This window comes from Struthio camelus, chromosome 11, assembly GCF_040807025.1.
Source record: "Struthio camelus isolate bStrCam1 chromosome 11, bStrCam1.hap1, whole genome shotgun sequence".
NCBI lineage: Eukaryota > Metazoa > Chordata > Aves > Struthioniformes > Struthionidae > Struthio > Struthio camelus.
The window spans coordinates 4,162,315-4,179,586 of record NC_090952.1 but is presented as its reverse complement, the minus strand read 5'-3'; the positions used below and the strand labels follow the sequence as shown (position 1 = coordinate 4,179,586).

General features: G+C 53.4%; 1 protein-coding gene across 1 annotated transcript; it reads left to right on the top strand.

The window, feature by feature from the left end:
- The first annotated feature begins 3,491 nt into the window (after positions 1-3,491).
- Positions 3,492-15,490, top strand: CLIC2 (chloride intracellular channel 2). The gene is made up of 6 exons (XM_009683124.2): positions 3,492-3,731; positions 10,515-10,624; positions 11,138-11,263; positions 12,330-12,436; positions 13,239-13,420; positions 13,649-15,490. Exons 1-6 carry the CDS (start codon positions 3,675-3,677, stop codon positions 13,808-13,810), a joined length of 744 nt encoding a protein of 247 aa, XP_009681419.1. The 5' UTR covers positions 3,492-3,674; the 3' UTR covers positions 13,811-15,490.
- The last annotated feature ends 1,782 nt before the right edge of the window (positions 15,491-17,272 follow it).

Genomic DNA, 17,272 nt, shown 5'->3' with positions numbered 1-17,272 from the left:
GCTGCAGTCAAAAGTGGGACTGTGGACCCACTTTGCATGCACAATGCTGTTGTTTCATTCATTGCCCCACTTACTTACAAGAAAGTCATGTGAAATGGGGTCAAATGCTTATAAAAATCAAGCTGTAGAATAACTGATACTTCAATCTGGTATTATCTGCCCTGGACAAATCCATGTCTGCTTTCACTTGCTGGTCCTGCAGTGCTGTTTCGGTCCCCTTGGGCCAGAAGCCCGTAAAACCAGGTTATATTCCCAAGTCCAGTCACTGTGAATGTTTCTGGCTGTCCTTTGGCTGTGGCTGGTGAGGCCTGGCAGGGTCCCCAGCACCTCATGACACATGCTCACAAGGTACCCAGACCCCAAGAAACCGCTCCCCTGCTTCCCCATCCCTTTTGCAGCGTGGTGCATTCCTGCCTGCGGCCATGACTCACCGGCCACACAGCTGGGCTAGAAAGGGACCCAAAACCTATCTGTCTCACACTGCTCTGCTCAATGCATTGCTCTTGGGGCTGGCTCCTTACCCAGGCTTGGCTGCCCAGCTTTAAAGTGATGTCTGGGTGGTGTATGGCAATGATAGGTTGCACATGAGGGTCCTGGTTCATTCAGGTCCTGCAGAAACAAGAACTCACTTCCCTACCACCATCAGCATCCCTGAAGTATGGCTTGCTTTGGCCTCTGAGCAGCACCTGGCACAGGGGCCCTGCACGGCTCTGGTGACATCCCAGCACTCCTGGGAAAAGAGCAGTAGGGACACACGGAAAGCCCCAGCCATGCTGTGGGAAATTTCCTGCTTAATAGTCGGTGTTCTCCCAGGCCTGTGCACTTGCTTTTCCCTGAGCATCCCCTCTGGGTGCTGCTCCCGGTTGTGCAGACCTCCTCCTTCTCTAACTACACCACATCTGCCACCACTGGTGATGAAGGGATCTTTCTGCCAAGCCAGGAGATGTGGCAGTGTATCTGTGGCTGGAGAAATCCTGCACCTCCAGCCACAGATACACTGCCACGTCTCCTGGCTTGACAGAAAGACCCCTTCTTTGCTCCTGCAGCTCACTGCTCTCCCTCCTTGAGTGCCTCTACCTGTAACCCCTCTTCCAGCTCTCAGGTCAGCTTAAGGTGTTCCTATGCCATAGCATTTCCACTGCTGGCAATTGCTCCATCTCCATCTCGGAGGCCAGAGAGCTGCTCTTTATCTGCTCCCTCCACAGAGCCCTGCTGCAGGCTGGGCTCCCCAGACCGTGCAGTGCAGGCAGGGAAAGGGAATGAGAAGATGCATGAAAAGCAGCTGCAGGACTCATGCCATGAGCACAGTGCCTCTGCAGCTTTCTTACCCTTGAATCTGTGGGCTGCGATGAATTGACTGGTTCAGTTAGCATCATCCTGGCATCCTTGTCTTATGCATGAGCCTTCCTTTAGGATTAAAGTTGCCCTGTTCCTGCTCTTGCTTCGCCCGTGTGCTGCCCGCTGTCCTCCCGTCTCCTACCTTCAGCAGTCATGCCAAGCCACACTCCAGCCTGTGCAAGGGATGAGAAGGGAGAAGCAGGCTGAATCCTGGTGCATAGGAGCCTTTGCAAAGTTGGTGTCATAAGCAGTGACAATTAATCCTACAGAGCACCTTCCCTGCAGAGCACCTTCCCAGCTCAGCGTTCTGGTCAGGAGATAGCACAAGAAATAGCTCCTTTTTCCCTCCCCGTGGAAAGGATTTGTGCAGTGGGAGACACTGCAGAGTTTCAGGCTCTCAAAAAGCACTGTTGGGGTAGAAGGAAAAATCCCCTCCTCTCAGCCCTTCACAGGTACCTGCTGAGTACCTCTCTGTGCTTGGCAGCAGGAGGTCCCAGAAATATCTCCCTCTGGAAGTCTGCAAAATCATTTGCCAGCCACTTTCCCTCAGGATGGATGTTCGCACCAGGGTTTGACTATTTTCAGAAAAGCCTGAACTCACCCAAGCTGGGGGCTGACCTACTCTTCAGGCAATAAAGGTGCCTCCACCTTTTATGTAATATGTACTTGGTATCAGCTACACAGTACCAAGGCTTGAGATAGGACTCGCCCTAGATCACGTTTATGAGACAAGGGAACCACAGTCAGGCACCAATAAGAAACACAGAAAGAAAGTGAAGCCCGTCTCTGCCAGTGCTGCTTAGCCACAGCTCTGCACCTGGAGGAGGGGTTATCCGCCTGCCATGGACAGCTGACGCAGGATAAAACCTTCACTGCTCTCCAGGACAGCTAGCTGTACCAGCACCACCCTTCCTGGATGGAGCAGGCTTCACCCCCTCCTTCTTCTCTCTCTCTCGTCCTCAACCCTCCTCCTCAAGTTAGGGCATGGAGGGTAAGGACTGTGGCTCTGCTTGCCTTAAACCTGTGGGTGCTGGGAGGCCTGTCTCAGCTGAGATGGAGCCATTCAGGTCTGATGGCTGTCATTTCCCTCCCATCCTGGAGAGGAAAACAAATCAGTCATCTTTCCTGTGAAGTGGCCCAAGTTCCAGGAACGGGGCCCTGACGAGGGTCAGGCCTGGAGCCACCCTTTCCCATCACTCTGCAACGCACTGCCCCAGCTGGGCTGCTGCCTGCAGAGCTCCGGGATTCCCCACTGGGCCCTAACATACTCCAGGCTCTGTACTTTCTCTCCCTGGATATTTTGCAATCGGTTCCTGCCAAAAATCTTTACCCTGGCAGCCCTCAAAGCTGCAAAGAGTTGGTGGCAGGCAGCCAAACTGCCCTGCTTGGCCTCTGTCTTTCCCTAAATTGTTCCTTTGCTCAAGCACCCTCCTTGTACTGGGTGGTGGACACGGGGAGGAGCTGTCTTCTCCCTCCTGGCAGCTGCAGTTGTGCCTACATCAAAAATCAGTGGGAACTCATATGACAGTACGAGGGAAACGGTGGCAAATTCAGGTCAATCTGCTCCAAGGAGAGAGGGGCTGGAGGTCAGAGCTGGAATTTGTTCAGATCCCCCAGCCCCGCTGTGCACACAGCGGCCAAGTGATACCACTGGCATCCTTGAAGCATTACTGGAAGGATGTGATAGGTCCTGGTGACTCCAAGCCGGGAAGGAGGGGACACGCTGCATGGCAAAGCTGTGCCTTCCAGAAGAAGGCAGATCCCCCTCTCTGCAGGAGCACGGCGTTCCCCCAGCCGGGAGCCAGAGGGCACCCGGGTAGCCAGGCACATGGAGGGGAAGATGGAAAAGGTGAAGACCTTCCCCTGCAGGCCAGTCCACTTGGAGAACTGGAGTGCAAGATGCTTTCTGCCTGTTTCCTGTGCAAAAAACCCACTCTCCCAGCTCGGAGATTACAGCAGCAGTGATGGGTCTTTCTGGGCCACGAGCCCACTGCTTGGAGTCTCCAGGGCAGCGCCTGGACTGGTTTGATAGACTGGAACGGGACCCGTGAATGCGTCCAGATAGATAGACTGCTGCTGAGTCACGGCGGCTGGGAGGCCTCTGTAGTTCCCCCCTCCCCTCTAGCAGGTCGCGGCATACACCCCATTGCTCCTCCCCATTTCAAAAGGAAGGAAAAGGCAAGCCACAGCACTCCGCAGAGGAGCGAGCGCAACAGAGGTGTTCAAGACATCTGCCCTCAGAAAGGCTCCCTGCCAGTTCGCCCCAGAACGCTTAGCAGAGAACAGATCAACTCGCCTCAACAGTGAGCAGCCAACGGTTTCCCCATTCCACCAGGATGGAGAATCAGCAGCACAGCCCCACAAAGGAGCCGGAGATCGAGCTTTTTGTGAAGGTGAGTTCCCCGAGGCAAGTTTGCTTATTAGCTGTTGCCTGTGGACTCATCCCAGGCAGGCGGGCTGTAGCCTGTCTTTTCCCAAGTCAGTGTTAATCACCAGCTGGTTTGGGGCGGTGGAAGTTTGTGAGTGTCTTCATGTTTCAGAGTCTGGAGAGGAGCGCCAAACTGAGGGTTGCTTGCCGTAAAGACGGGCTAATCTTCCTGAATACACCTGCCTGTTCTCAGAGCCTGGGCACAAGGGATGTCCGGAGCCTGGCAGGGAGGGTGCCGAGGAGGCTTGGGCTTGGGCAGAGGCAGGGTGTCGTGCCCGCTCCACTCGCCCTGGGGAGCCTGGCAGCACCCAGCTCTGGGTGCTGGGTTAGCTTTCGTGGCGGTCGCATACGTCTGGGGAACGGTGTGGTTGGTATGAAGGAGCAGGGCAGGCGCACGTGTGCTTCTTGAAACCCAGATAAGTCTCAGCTCAGGAAAAGCAGGCTGGAGTGTTGAAATGAAAGAGAGCAGCGACTTCATTTTTTCCTTTGAACTGCAGTTGTGAAACAGACGCTGGATGGCTCTGGGAGCCTGTGTGAGTGCCCACATGTGGGCGGATAGGGAGGGATGGGATGGCTCCTTAGGTCAGCCCAAGGGGATTATTCGCTGGAAATGTTTTTTCCTCTGTTAAGCAATTTTTCAAATACTTCCTCTGGAACATTTCAACACTCTTGTTCAAAACATTTGCAGCAAACATGCAGGGAATAGAAAGAGAGGAGCCAAGGCTGACAGCTGAATACTGGATAAGCGCGTAGTGGCAGAGAGGCCCTGGGACAGGATGTGGCCCTGGGCACGCTATCATGTTACAAGCAAGTGGGAGAAGAGCAACGCCGCTGCGTGCCACTGTGTCGCGGTGTTAAGGGCAGTTCTCCAAGCAGCCTTTCAAGCCCTGGGCAGCAAACCGCTGTGAGCTGTGCAGTCTTCACTCCTCTTCTACTGAGACAGCTCAGGGTCTGAAAGGACCACGGCGTCTGTCCAGAAGAGCTGGTTCCCCACTGGTACGGCCGCCTGACGCACCCCCACCAGCGCTATGTGCGGGTCTGCACTGGCGCCGCACTTCAGGGCCTTGCTTGCAGAGGGATGTAATTGGAAATAAGTGTTTGTCAGAGAGGATTATCTGTTGGCTTAGCAGAAGAAAGTCTCTCCCATCCCCTTGCTGAAGCTGTGGCCACAAGGATAGTTGCCAGACACTGAGCTTCGCAAGGCTGAATTCAGGCAAGTGTATTTTCTTGGTGAATGCAACTCAGGTCTTAAATTCCCTCCTTACAGTCCACTTTCCCCCCTAGGATGCCTGGGGCAAAAAGGAAAATGATATACAAGGTTACTATAATGGCTGCAGAAGGTTTAAGGGGGTTTCATAGGGAAGAGAAACAGAAAACAAAGCAGCAGCTTAGTCAGGACTTCCCCTAAATCTTAATTTAGCACTGAAAAGCCCCTCTGACAAGTTAGCAGACCAATTGATGCCATATCTCGTTCTCCGACTCTTCAGGACACAGATTTATTGAAGTCATGGCACCCCACATGTCTCCCAGGCTGCAGTCTGTCCCCTGAGACACCACTGCTGGCATCAGTGGTGACAACCATAAATCAAGGCTATCCTGGGATGGGTGCTGCCAGCGAGCCAGTGCTCGTGTGAGTGCACTGGCTTCAAGCGTGTACCAGTGCGCAACATCTTCTTGGGGCCTGGCAGAGCTTTCAGCAAATGCCAAATTAACTTGGCAAGGATGGGGAGGGAGTGAGGCAGCTCCCTACATTGCCTTTGGACCTAGGGGTGGCAGTTCCCAAGAGCCTGTTAATAATTTCTCATACTTCCCCCCTTGTCATCTTCAAATGCTGGGAAGGGCCTGGGGTATGGCTAGCTGGCATAACCACTGCTCAGCTGCTGTGGTAGGCCTTGTGCAGGCATGTCCCACTGGAGAAAGCCCTGCAATGGCGAAGCTGCAGTCCCAGACATGTCTTCTCCAGGGAGCATAATCCAGCCATCCCACCTAGCAGTAGTCCTTGGGGCAGCAGGCAGGTGTGTGTCTCCCCGCCTGGTGCCGTCAAGAGGAGGCTTGATCCTTCATACTTAGTCCTGTGAGAGGTTTAGCCAACCCCAAGACTACTTTCCGATTTTCTGGGTAGGCATAGGAATTGTGGGCAGGCCACAGAGGACTGGGTGGGTGTTGAGCAAATCTAGCCAGTGTCAGCAGTGCCCCAGACATGCTCATTGCCTCCCTCCTCCCATCATGTTTCATGCTGTTTCACCAAGGGAAGAAATATGGGGGCTTCTAAGCAGCTTTGGGTGTGTAACATCTTGTGCAGTCAACTCCCTGCAAAGTCTCAGAGAGTTAGGGCTAAAAGCCCGCACCTCCCTGGAAAAGCTGTGCTAGCCCAAGCCTCCTCCTCTGCCCCAAACATCTGCCCATGTCTAGCCCTCTGGTATCCTTTATTACAGGGATCAACACAGACCCCCCACAAGACTGACACCCCCCATCCCATGCCAGCTACACTTCCATGGCCAGGCATTCAGCAGCCCTCAGTGGCATCACCTCTGTACCTGGATGCCCAGCTGCATCCCATAAAGCAGCCCCACACTGACTCACCCAGGGAGGAGGGGGTTTGAAAACCCAGGACAGAGCTATTTTTTCCATCATCATGCTGTGATGGCTCTGCAACTCCATCCTCCCAAGAAAAGACTGGAGGGCTGGAAGGGAAACCAATGAGGAAAGTCTGCCTGGGAGAGCTGCAGGCTCTGCCTTCCCCCAGCCCGGGGTGCCAGGCTGCAGCAGAGGAAGAGGTGCTCTCTGGAGAAGGAAGCAAAGAACAGAGACTTCCCCTCATTCCTGCTTGGTCTTTGCTGAGGAGGGGAAGCACATGGCTACAGGTTTCTCCAGACCTCTTTTCTCTGAGCTCCCTAGTTTTTGAAGGCAGCTGAATGCACTGTGCCCTCCACGGCCGTGGCGGGGCGTCACTGCTCTCTGGGCTTGCTGGGCCAAGCCCCAGCCCTTTTCCTCTTGGCAGCGCCCGAGCACTGGTAGAGCTGCCCCTTTTTCTTCTCGATAAAGATTTGCCTCTGAGCATCCTAGGATGAGCCTAGTTTAATTTTTTTTCTGCAGAGGCTATCCTGGTTTTCCTTTTCTTCTGTTCTAAAATCACCCACCTTTCTATTTTTAAAAGACAAGGGGGAAAAATCACCCAGAGCTGTTCAGAGGTTGGAGTTACAAGGCAATTGTGGAGAGGCCTGAGATGGGTCAGCACAGCCAGCCTGGGCCTGGAGTAGCACCATCCGTTGGTGAGGGACATCCAGTCTGCCCCTACTGCCTTGTCCATCACTGTCATTCCTCCCTGTGCCTTGCGTAACTCCACCTGACACAGGGCCGCTCATTGTGTTGGCTCAGCACAACAGCTCCTGTGCAGTTGACAAGACAAATTGCTGTTAAGCCCTCTCGCTCCCCAGCCTCATACTGATGAAGGAAAGCAAGGGGGAGCACAACCAACTGGCTCCCCTCTTCTGCCACCCTGTGCAGCTCTGCTCCCAGCAAGGGACGTCTCAGGGGAGCAAGAAGGAAAGTATGAAATTCACGGTCCGTTTAGTAGTCAGTCCTCACACAGGGCAGCCACAAAAGCACCTTCTGAGCTGTTGATCCTGGAGATGCTTCAAAGGACAGTGTTAGTTTTGACTTGTAACTGCCATGGATGATGGACTGTGGAAGGGCAGTAGACATACCCATTAGTATGACAGCAGGTCAGCCCTCGTGGCTATTTTCCGATTATCTCCCCTCCAACTCACCCCTAGGACATTTGATACACCATTTTATCCATTTCAAATCAATTCTTATTTGCCAGAAGCCAACACCGGAAGCATACTAGTGATTTATGACCTTTATGCCAAAATGGCTCCTGGGCAGAAGCCACCCAGGAACAACTCTGGTGGACTCACAGCCCTCCCTGCATGGCCTGACTACCCAGCTTGGTGGCAAGAGGGCCCACGCTCTCAGAGAGCTTTTCTGAGGGCTCTGGGGTGCTGCAGTCAGAGCAAGTGATGCCAAGAAGAGGCAGCAAATATCCACAGGCCCTGGGGCACACTGGAGTCAAGGCTCTAAGTGCTGTCAGTGAGATGCAGACTACATCTTCTTTTCATTTTCTTATTAATAATGAGCAAGTAGCATCAACAGGCCAAATTCCCTTCTGTGATGGATCTTGAAAGACAGGAGGAAAAGGGCGCAGGAGAGGTACAGGCGAATTTGCTGAATGCATCCCCTCAGGCCGGGCTTACCTGCTGGTCTAATACGCACACGCTCCATTCCTCCCCTTCCTCCAAACACTGTTTCTATAGACACTATTTGCTGTGGTGACCCCCAGCTGCAATGCCATGCATGCTCAGAGGAGGGATGGCTCTTCAGCCCCTATAGGGCCCTCTTTACACCAGTGAAAACATGCTGATGCTCAGGACCCTCACATGGGTTTATCCCAGAGGAAACTTGAGCAAAGGAATGTAGTGACTTTTTCTCATGACTTTTTCTCATGAGTGACTTTTTCTCATTTTTCTCATTTTTTTTTTTCATGACATTTGAGAATAAGAAATACTGGTTTAAAAATCATTTGCATCCTTTTGAAAGGGTGGCTGGTTTTGGTCTAGCAGAAAAGCAGACCATAACCTCCACCTGACTGCTCTGAGTGTTAGTGTTTTCTTATTTTGATCAGTTTACTGTCTTCTTTAGAGTGAGTTTTAGGCCAGTGTAACTGTCCCAGAGAAGCTTGAGCATTCCAGTGTCCAAAGGTTTCTAGGGATGTTATTCTTGCCTGCAACTACTTGACTTCTTTCAATTCCACCAGATCCTCCAAAATTTCATCATTTTCCTGCTTGGTCTCTGAACTTCTGCTTTCCTGTTGCTTTTCTGGACAGTCAGAAATCAAGCGTTATCATGAAGCCATGAGCCTTTCCCTCTACAGTTCATTTGCTATGTGTCCTCTGCCAGGAGGTGTACCAAACACAGGCCACACTGTGGGAACAGCATCCTTCCACAAAGGAGCTGGAGTGAGCTGTCCCTCTCTGCAGCACTGGGGCTTCCACACAAGCCGGAGGCCTACTGTGAAGGTGCAACTAGGAAATGAGTTTATTCTCTTAAACAAATTACATTTCCTGTGAGCTATTTTTCCTTTCATCCCATGGTGCAGCTCCCTGCTCTGAGCAGCATCTAAGCCAGTCTTCATGTGCTTAGGAGGAGCTGCCTGGTTCCTCTAGAGCAAATTCCTCTTTTGGAGCTTCAGTCCTTTTTGCAAAGACTATTGATACCTTCAGCTGCTAGTTAGCAAGGAAATTGGCCTGCAAATGGCTTCACTCCATCTACCACTGCTTTCCCCTGGGGTTACTGAATTGGCATCAAATGGGCAAAACCCTGAGGGAACCCTGATGGGACTTAGATAGGTTGTCCAAACTCCTGCTTTCCAGTGTCCTCACTGATGTTTGACTTCATCCTGGAGTTTAAAATACACTGCACAAAACAGGTCACAGAACAGCCCCCTGAGATAACGTGCTTCAAGAGCAGTTGCAAGGCATTGTCTGCAGAAGATGAAGCTTTAGAAATGGATATGTGGGTTCATTTCCCACTGATAGTGGGTGGGATGTTGAGAGCAGATTCACCTCCACACGGGCAAGCATGGACTGCCTGCTAGGAGCTGGTGCAGCTGCCGACACTTTTCCTATCTAGCAGCAGGGCCAGAGCACAGGTCCCACTTGGTAGATGGGGCTGGCAGCCATGCAGTTCCCAGGCCATGCTTCCCTGCCTCTTCTCCTCACAGAGGTGAAGGAAGCTGTTTGTGTGGCTCCTAGCCATCCTCAGCCTGGGGAATTTATGCCTGGGCTCTTTAAACACAAAAGAAAAAGAGTCGGATGCTAACAGCACAAAAACAAACCACTCTTTTCCTGGCAAGCATGAGCACATTTCCCTTTGTGTCCACCCTCTTAAGTCTGGCCTCCCAGCCAAGTAGACCCTCCCTTCCTCTCCCATCTATTATCAGTCACCCTCCACCTCCTTCCCCCAGCCTCCTCCTTCTCCCTGCTTTATCTCACATCCCTGGGAAAGGATCCGACCCCGGCCATCCTGAGTACAGTCTCCAGCACTTTCCAACGGCAGCAGGACCATGGCTCAGAAAGGGAGATCCTACAGCCGAGCCCCCCAGCACAACTGCCAGCTGCAGCTCCAAGACAGGGCTCACCTGAGATCACTTTGCAGGGCAGAGCTACTTTAATGGGGTTACCTGAAGGACATGCTGACCCAGGCTGGGGCTCAGGGCTGTGCCTTCCTCCTGAGATCAGCTCTGGCAGCTCTCCACCTCCAAACAGCCCAGCTTTCTGGGCTGGGGCTTTGCAAAGGGAGAGCCGGTCAAGTGGTGTTGGCCCCTTCACCCCAGTGTACTGCATTCATGAACCTGGCACATGCATTCCGGACACAGCAGCCAGACCCAGAGGCACACGTTAGATGGAAGGTAGGTAGGTAGGTACATAGATAAACAAACATAGACCTTGTGATGAAATTCCTGCTGTCATGGGACTCTGTGCCAGCACCCCCAAACCTCTAAGTCTGCCTAAGTCTTGTCTGCAACCAAAAGGGACAGGAGAGGTCCTGCAGATCTGGATGGAAGGCAGTGTTATAGAGCTGCCCTCTCTCCAGCCCTCCGGAAGGTTATTCAGTGCACCCCTGTGAGGGCCCCAGGTATGGGGCCTGGATGTTAGGTTAAATCGCTGTTTCTCTGCTTTCCCTGCAGGCTGGCCTGGATGGAGAAAACATTGGGAATTGCCCCTTCTGTCAGCGCCTCTTCATGGTGCTGTGGCTCAAAGGAGTCAAGTTCAATGTGACCACAGTGGACATGACCAGGTGAGACAGCACCACAGCGCAACTTTGTGCCACCAGAACCTGTATGATGAGACAGCCCATGGCTCAGCTCTCCTCTGTCGGTGCTTTTCTCCCTCCCAAAAGCACCCTTTGCCTACATGGGCTGCCCCAGCCCTGCACCCTGCACCTTGCCCTGCACTGGAGTGTCACTGTGAGAGGGACAGCAGTGACAATTCCTGCCTCATGTTCCCTTGCCCACAGAGTGATCACACTGCATGGATGCATGGGATGGGCCAGCACATAGATCCATCCCTGTGCAAGCGCACACAAGGACAACAGCAGCTACCTGCCCTGCTGGATTGGCATGCAAGTCCATGGCACCATCAGGCTGGAGAGCGCTCCCCAGCCCTGAAAAACCAGCAGAGCATGCAGGCGGGGATGCTCTTGGCCCTATGCCCTCCCATGGACCCATCCAGGCCTTGTTCCTGGCTCCAGGGAAACTGGCTGGTGCAGAAAGTCTGCAGGCACTGAATCTGCTTATTTTCTCTGTTCCAGGAAACCTGAAGAGCTAAAAGATTTAGCGCCAGGCACCAACCCACCCTTCTTGCTGTTCAACAAGGAGCTGAAAACAGACTTCATTAAGATTGAGGAGTTCCTGGAGCAGACCCTTGGCCCACCCACGTAACTATAACTTACTCCTTTCCCCTTTCAGGGCCTGGAGGGCGCTTAGCAGCATTGTACAGTGTTTGGCTGATGGGAAAACCAAAGCAGGGTGGTTGGAGGTTCCTGGGAACCAGCATGGGAGTGCTGGCTCTTGGCCCATCATGCTGACCTGTAGCCACACTCCTGCACCCTTGCGGGACCTTGCTCTGCAGGGCCACGGCTTGCAATGCTGAGGAACTGTGTGTCTTCTCTGCAGCAGGTTAGGCTGCAAGGAAGCAGGGTGGCCTGGGAGAGAAAACAATGGGAGGAAGTGTACTGGTAGGTAGGTAGAAGGGGAAGGAGCAGGTGAGTAGGGGGATGTTGCTTGCAGGTGTGCAGGCCAAGAGCCCCAGGAGCTGGTGCGGTTGGTTTCGCAGCAGCTGGTATCAAAGGGTAGATGGGGAGTACAAGACCCCTTTTGCCTGCTTTTATCTGGTGCACTCAGCTTTGTCAAAGAAAACACTGCTGCTTGAATGTGGGAGTGCAGCTGGCCCAGAGGGTTGCTGGGGAAGGAATGGTCTCTGAGCTGAGGAGAAGAGCTGTAGGCCTGCTGCTGAGCGTAAAAATGGAGCTTTCAAATGCATCTCTCGCCCAGTTCCTTAGATATGTCTGCCCTTGTGGTGCACCCTGGGACACCTCAGCAACCAAAAGCCCTTCCCTGAGGAAGTCATGCGAGTTTCTGGCTTCCCCAGACCCCTCTCACTCCAGCATGCATCCTCCAGGCTCGGCCAGAGCTGCTGTGAGCAACCCCAGCCTGCAAGCAAAGCTCTGCTCTGGGGCCGCTGGCATCCTCCAACCCTGGGGTTACTGCAGTATGCTTTTTCCCAACAAATACCAAAGAATAGGTTACAGCTCCCAGGGAGGCAACTGCAATCATTTAAAGCTTCACAATACACCCACAACTGGCTGAGCTGCACCTGCATCCACCAGTACCGATGCCAGGGACCACAGTTCTGGAGATGATGCAGCTGATTATTGCTAAGGTCCATGCAGCCAGATATCTGACTCTGTTGTTGTCCATACTGACAGATGTGTCTTTTTAAAGGTATCCACACTTGAGCCCTAAATACAAGGAGTCCTTCGATGTGGGTAGTGACATCTTTGCCAAGTTCTCAGCGTATATCAAGAATCCACGCAAAGAAGCAAATATCAGTAAGAAATGGTCGGTTGTGGGTGCAGGGGCCCCTACGTCTGCATAGCTTGTGGTTGTGGCTGTGGGGACCCATGCTGCTGAGGCAGGCTCCTAATGTACACCAGCCCTCAGAGGAAAGACCCCATGGGGAAGAAGGCTATCGATTTGCCTTGATGGGAGGGCAGCATTTTTGTTTGCAAGCATCTTGTTTGCTGACAGGTAATTCCTGCTACCAAGCTGGAGTTCCTGTTGCCTCAGGCTTGTTGTCTTCCTCACTAAAGCCTCCTTGGCAAGCGGAATAGCAGGCAGGAAGGATGGAGGCAGTCCTGCTGTTCCCTCCATGCTCCTTGGGGCTAACGACCCCAGCAAATGCAGTGCTGGGTGCAGATGCTAGCCAGAGGCCAGGACCTCTGGCAGCCAGCCCTGCTGTGGAAAGCAAATGCTGGAGGTCAGGTCCCAGAGAGAGGCAAGAAGAAAACGCTGTTATGCTGGTCCTGGCTTCTGGCTCCAGTTAGCAGAGCAGGGGCCCATCAGATCTAATCATAATATGGGGACATGACCAATGCTTAGATGCGTGTCATCCTATAGCCCTGCTCCCAGAGTTTGCATTGTGCATTCTCTGCTGCCTGGCAGGGATCCAGCTCTGTATACCACTGGCTTGGCCCAGAGGGCTTCATGCCCATACACAAAGTCTGGGAGAGGCTCAGCAACTCGATCAGAAGGCCTGGCACACTTCTGAGCCTGGCACTGTGCTGGGAGCTGAGGGGAGCCACCAGAGCTGGGTGTTGCAGGCTGACTCGGAGTGTTTTTCTGCCCACCTAGATTTTGAGAAGGCCCTACTGCGGGAGTTTCATCGCCTGGATCTCTACCTGAACACCCCTCTCCCTGAAGAGATTGACCAGGACAGCATGGAGGATGTCACTGTCTCCAAGAGAAAATTCCTGGATGGAGACCACCTGACATTAGCTGACTGCAACCTCCTGCCCAAACTGCACATCATCAAGGTAATAGTACTGGCTCCCAAGGGAGCCACTGCTCCAGGACCAAAACAGAGGGCACCCACCCCAGGAAGTGGTGATGGGACAGCGTAAAGGGCCTGGGGGTGGTGATGTGAGCATGGGGCCTGGGGCCCCCTGTTGTCCCCCCCCCTAAGCTGGGAAGCAAACATTTCTCAAGTCTCAGGAGTCTCAGCCTCCCTCTCTTCCCTCTGCTACCTGCCCCCTCTGCTCTAGATCGCAGCCAAGAAGTACCGTGACTTTGAGATCCCGGCGGACATGACAGGTGTCTGGCGTTACCTGCACAATGCCTATGCCTGCGATGAGTTCAGCCACACGTGCCCAGCGGATGAAGAGATAGAGCGCACCTATGCCAGCGTTGCCAAGAAGATGACCTAGTGCGGCTGCTAGAAGCACACTGGCAATACTGCCTCTGTCCAGACCCGCTATGTCTCCGTAGTCCTGATACAACCAAACCCCAGCTGAGAGAGGAACTGGAGGGGGATTTATGGCACCGTTAGCCACTGCCTTTTGGAAACAACGCCTTGCTTCACAGCCGCTGCTGTTCCCTCCTCCTCTACTGGCTGGCTGCAGCCCTGATAAGCACGCCATCACCACTGACCATGCTTATCGACTGGTCACTACCTGGCTGCAGTTGCAACTACTTCCCCGTCCCCCAAAGACCAATCTCCTTCTGGAGTTGCCAGTTTGGCCTTGAACCACACATCACTGAAAAGGTGACCACTAGCCTTTGGTATCAGCACCCTTGGGGGAAGAGATGAGATCTCAAACAGTCTTGCCAGCTACTGCCATGTTATCCGGTGCTGGAACTGCACGAGCATCTAGTGCCCTACTCTGCCTGGCCCTGGTCTCTGCGACTGCCAGCTCCACACAGGCCCAGCAGTCCTGTATGCTCAGGAAAAAGTGTCCAGGTGTCCAGGGATACCAGCACATCACAGGCTCATGGGAGGTATAGCTGTTTGAATTCACCTAGTCGTTCTCCTGCGCAGCACCCCAGAATCTGTAGCTGGTAAAGTGTCTCTTCCACTAAGGCATCCATGCTTGATCTGAAGACACCTAGAGGTTCCATACTCAGCAGTTTATTGCAGTAATTAACTACCCTCACTGCTAAAGGCAAAGAATTGTAACGTGCATACCCTTGTAGGGGCATGTAGATTTCGGGGATGATGCCTGGTGTGAGAGTGCCAGGACATGCCGTAGGTTGGGAAGGAGGTGCATGGGGGTTCTGTGGAGGGCTCAGAGCAGATGGCTCTGCTGAGTGTGCTGGGATCTCCTTGCAGACCAGCCTGGTGCAGCTATGGCTCCGCAGGTGTCGGGGCATTCCTCCTGAGCGTAGTAGTAGAACTGAAAGCACCTAGCTCCACATGCAGCTGGCTGTAAAGCCCACCTGGCTCCTGTGAGCTAAGAAACCTGTCTCTGCCCTGCCTAACACCATGGGAGATGCAGCTATGTGCAAACCCAACTCTACCACCACATCCCCAATCCCCATCAAAACTGAAGATGTCTGATTTGGAGAGGTGTAGGGTAGTACATTCATGTTGTTTCCACACCCCAGGACCAATCAGCCTGAGAGAGCAGGCAAAAATTGTTTTGCAAAGCATTGTTTTTGTAGGAGATACCTGGGCAGGTTTGGTGCCAGCCTACTGTCGTTGGCTCTTTTTGTCCCTTCCCATCCAGCATCTATGATGTAAAATGAATTGAAGCCACTCTGAATGGCTATGAGTTCTCATCTTCCCCCATTAGATACCTCCAGCTCCCCCCAGGGCTCCTGTCAGCCCTAACGAATTCAGCCAGCTCTCCCCAGCCTGCCCTCATGGGCAAAAAATACTGTAATCCGAGTGTAACGAGCTCTGCGGAGACACAGAGATGGCAGAATCACCCTCCAGATCTCACTACCGCTTCCCTCTTTGCACTAAAAGATGTGTCCTTGCAAGCCTGTTTCTGATAGCGCTGGGTTTGGGGACTAGTTTTGTTTTAAGGGATTTTGGTTGGTTGGTTGGTTGGTTGGTTTGTTTTTAACTAAGAACAGGAACAGCAATAAACTTTATTTTAATATGGCTTGTTTGTGTGTTGTCTGCACACAGGCCAAGGCTGCAGGGCATGGAGGCAGCTACAGTGGGTGGAGAGAAGGAAGGGATTTCCCCATGGTGGAAACCCTTTTGGGTTTTAACATAAGAGAAGCCATAACCCACAGTCTCTACCAACCTGGCACTGCTGAATCACCAGGCTGCATGTGGCCATGAGGTCCCTGCAGCATCTCTGCCCTGCTCGTAGGAGAGACATTCCCTTCCTGGGACACTCACATGCTTCACTGTGATCTACCCACATCCTGTGTGCAGCAGCAGGAGGAAACAGGGTCCTGCACAATGTGGAGACGGAGCAACCATGGGATGGAGCAAGCCAGGACACAGTGTTCAGCTGCAAGAGTTTTATTCAGTGAGGTGCCATTTCCTGCACTTGGCTCCTGCTGGTGGCCTGCAAGCCCCCCGCAAGGGCATGATGGCAGCTTTGCCTTGCCATGGCTGTAGTTTGCCCCACTGATCACCTGATATGCAGGGCAGCAGCCATGTGGCTGTGGGGGACACGCTGTCCTGGGCCCTGGACCCTCATGGGGCCTCTCCCCTTCCCTGTGACACCCCTCTCTGCTGCATATCCTCTCCCTTTTCCCCCACAAGGAAATGGAGACATTTCAAAGCGCTGTGGAAACCAAGGCACACTGTGGTGTGGTGGCCAGGCAGGGTCACATGCAGAGGGGCCAACCGGCAGCTGTTAGGGTAGAGGTGTCATGGAGCAGGCTGGCAGGCAGATGGCAGGCAGGGCTCCTCTTGTGTCCCTCATTTGGTGACACAGTATTTCCAGAAGCAAGCTGGAAGGGAAAGGAAAAGACACCTGTGCGAGGGGCTGTGGCACTGCTTGGCTACAGCAGAAAAGTTTAAAGGAAGAGAGACAGCCATCTCTTCTCCTCGACTCCCGTTCAGCCTTGCAGTCGGTTCTAAGAGCATAGACCAGGAGCTGGATGGTTCTGTCTTAGTCTGTACAATGGACACCCTCCACCCCCTGAGATGGGCACCCTCCACCACACGCTTGGCCCCCGACCACTGTGTACCCTTTGCAGGTCAGCTATCCAGAGCACTTTCTGGTTTGGGGTAAGATGAGAGCAGCCCTCTGTAGCATGGTGACCTCATGTGGCTGGACCCCAGGACCTAATGGGAGTCAGCACTCACCTCTCTTGTTGGGTTGTTGAGGGGCCTGGTCTGCATGGGTAAATCCCTGGCTCTGGAGCTCACTCACTGCCACTATCTTCCAGAGAACTGCCTTGAGGTCATCCACCTGCCACGGCAGAGGGTCACACCAGCCCCATCACATGTGTGCAGTGCCCATTCAGAGAAACCAGCCCCCAAGCCCCCTCCCCTCTCTGTCAGGCCGAGGAAGGAAGTAGTGTCAGCACCAACCTTTGCCTTTGAGCAAAGGTAGCCTCCAATTTACAGGCCCATAGGGATAGGGTTTTCTGGGACCTTGTGGGAAGCGGGCTCACAGAACTCCCCTGCCCAGCAGTATACCCCCTTGACTACTCTCCCCAAAGCCAGGGCAGCTTCCTCTACTCACCAGGCGGTCAGGAACATCTTCCTGGAGAGCATTTTTGTTTCCTGAAAAAACAGATATGTATGAAACACCATGAGCACACAGGTGCTGACAGTCTGGCACAATGGGCAGGAGCCAAGGGAACATATCTCAGGAGAAGGAGAGGGGAAGAGTGGACGTGGCACTGGCATCTGCTTCTCTCCATGCTCCTCTGGGGCCACCTAACCTGCAGCGCTCTTTCGTCCTGGATGTAGGCCT

Excerpts from the sequence above, each read along its gene's own strand:
- CLIC2 (XM_009683124.2), top strand. The coding sequence starts at position 3,675 with ATGGAGAATCAGCAGCACAGCCCCACAAAGGAGCCGGAGATCGAGCTT. Across the intron at positions 3,732-10,514 it reads AGATCGAGCTTTTTGTGAAG|GCTGGCCTGGATGGAGAAAA; the intron begins GTGAGTTCCCCG and ends CTTTCCCTGCAG. Across the intron at positions 12,437-13,238 it reads ACGCAAAGAAGCAAATATCA|ATTTTGAGAAGGCCCTACTG; the intron begins GTAAGAAATGGT and ends CTGCCCACCTAG.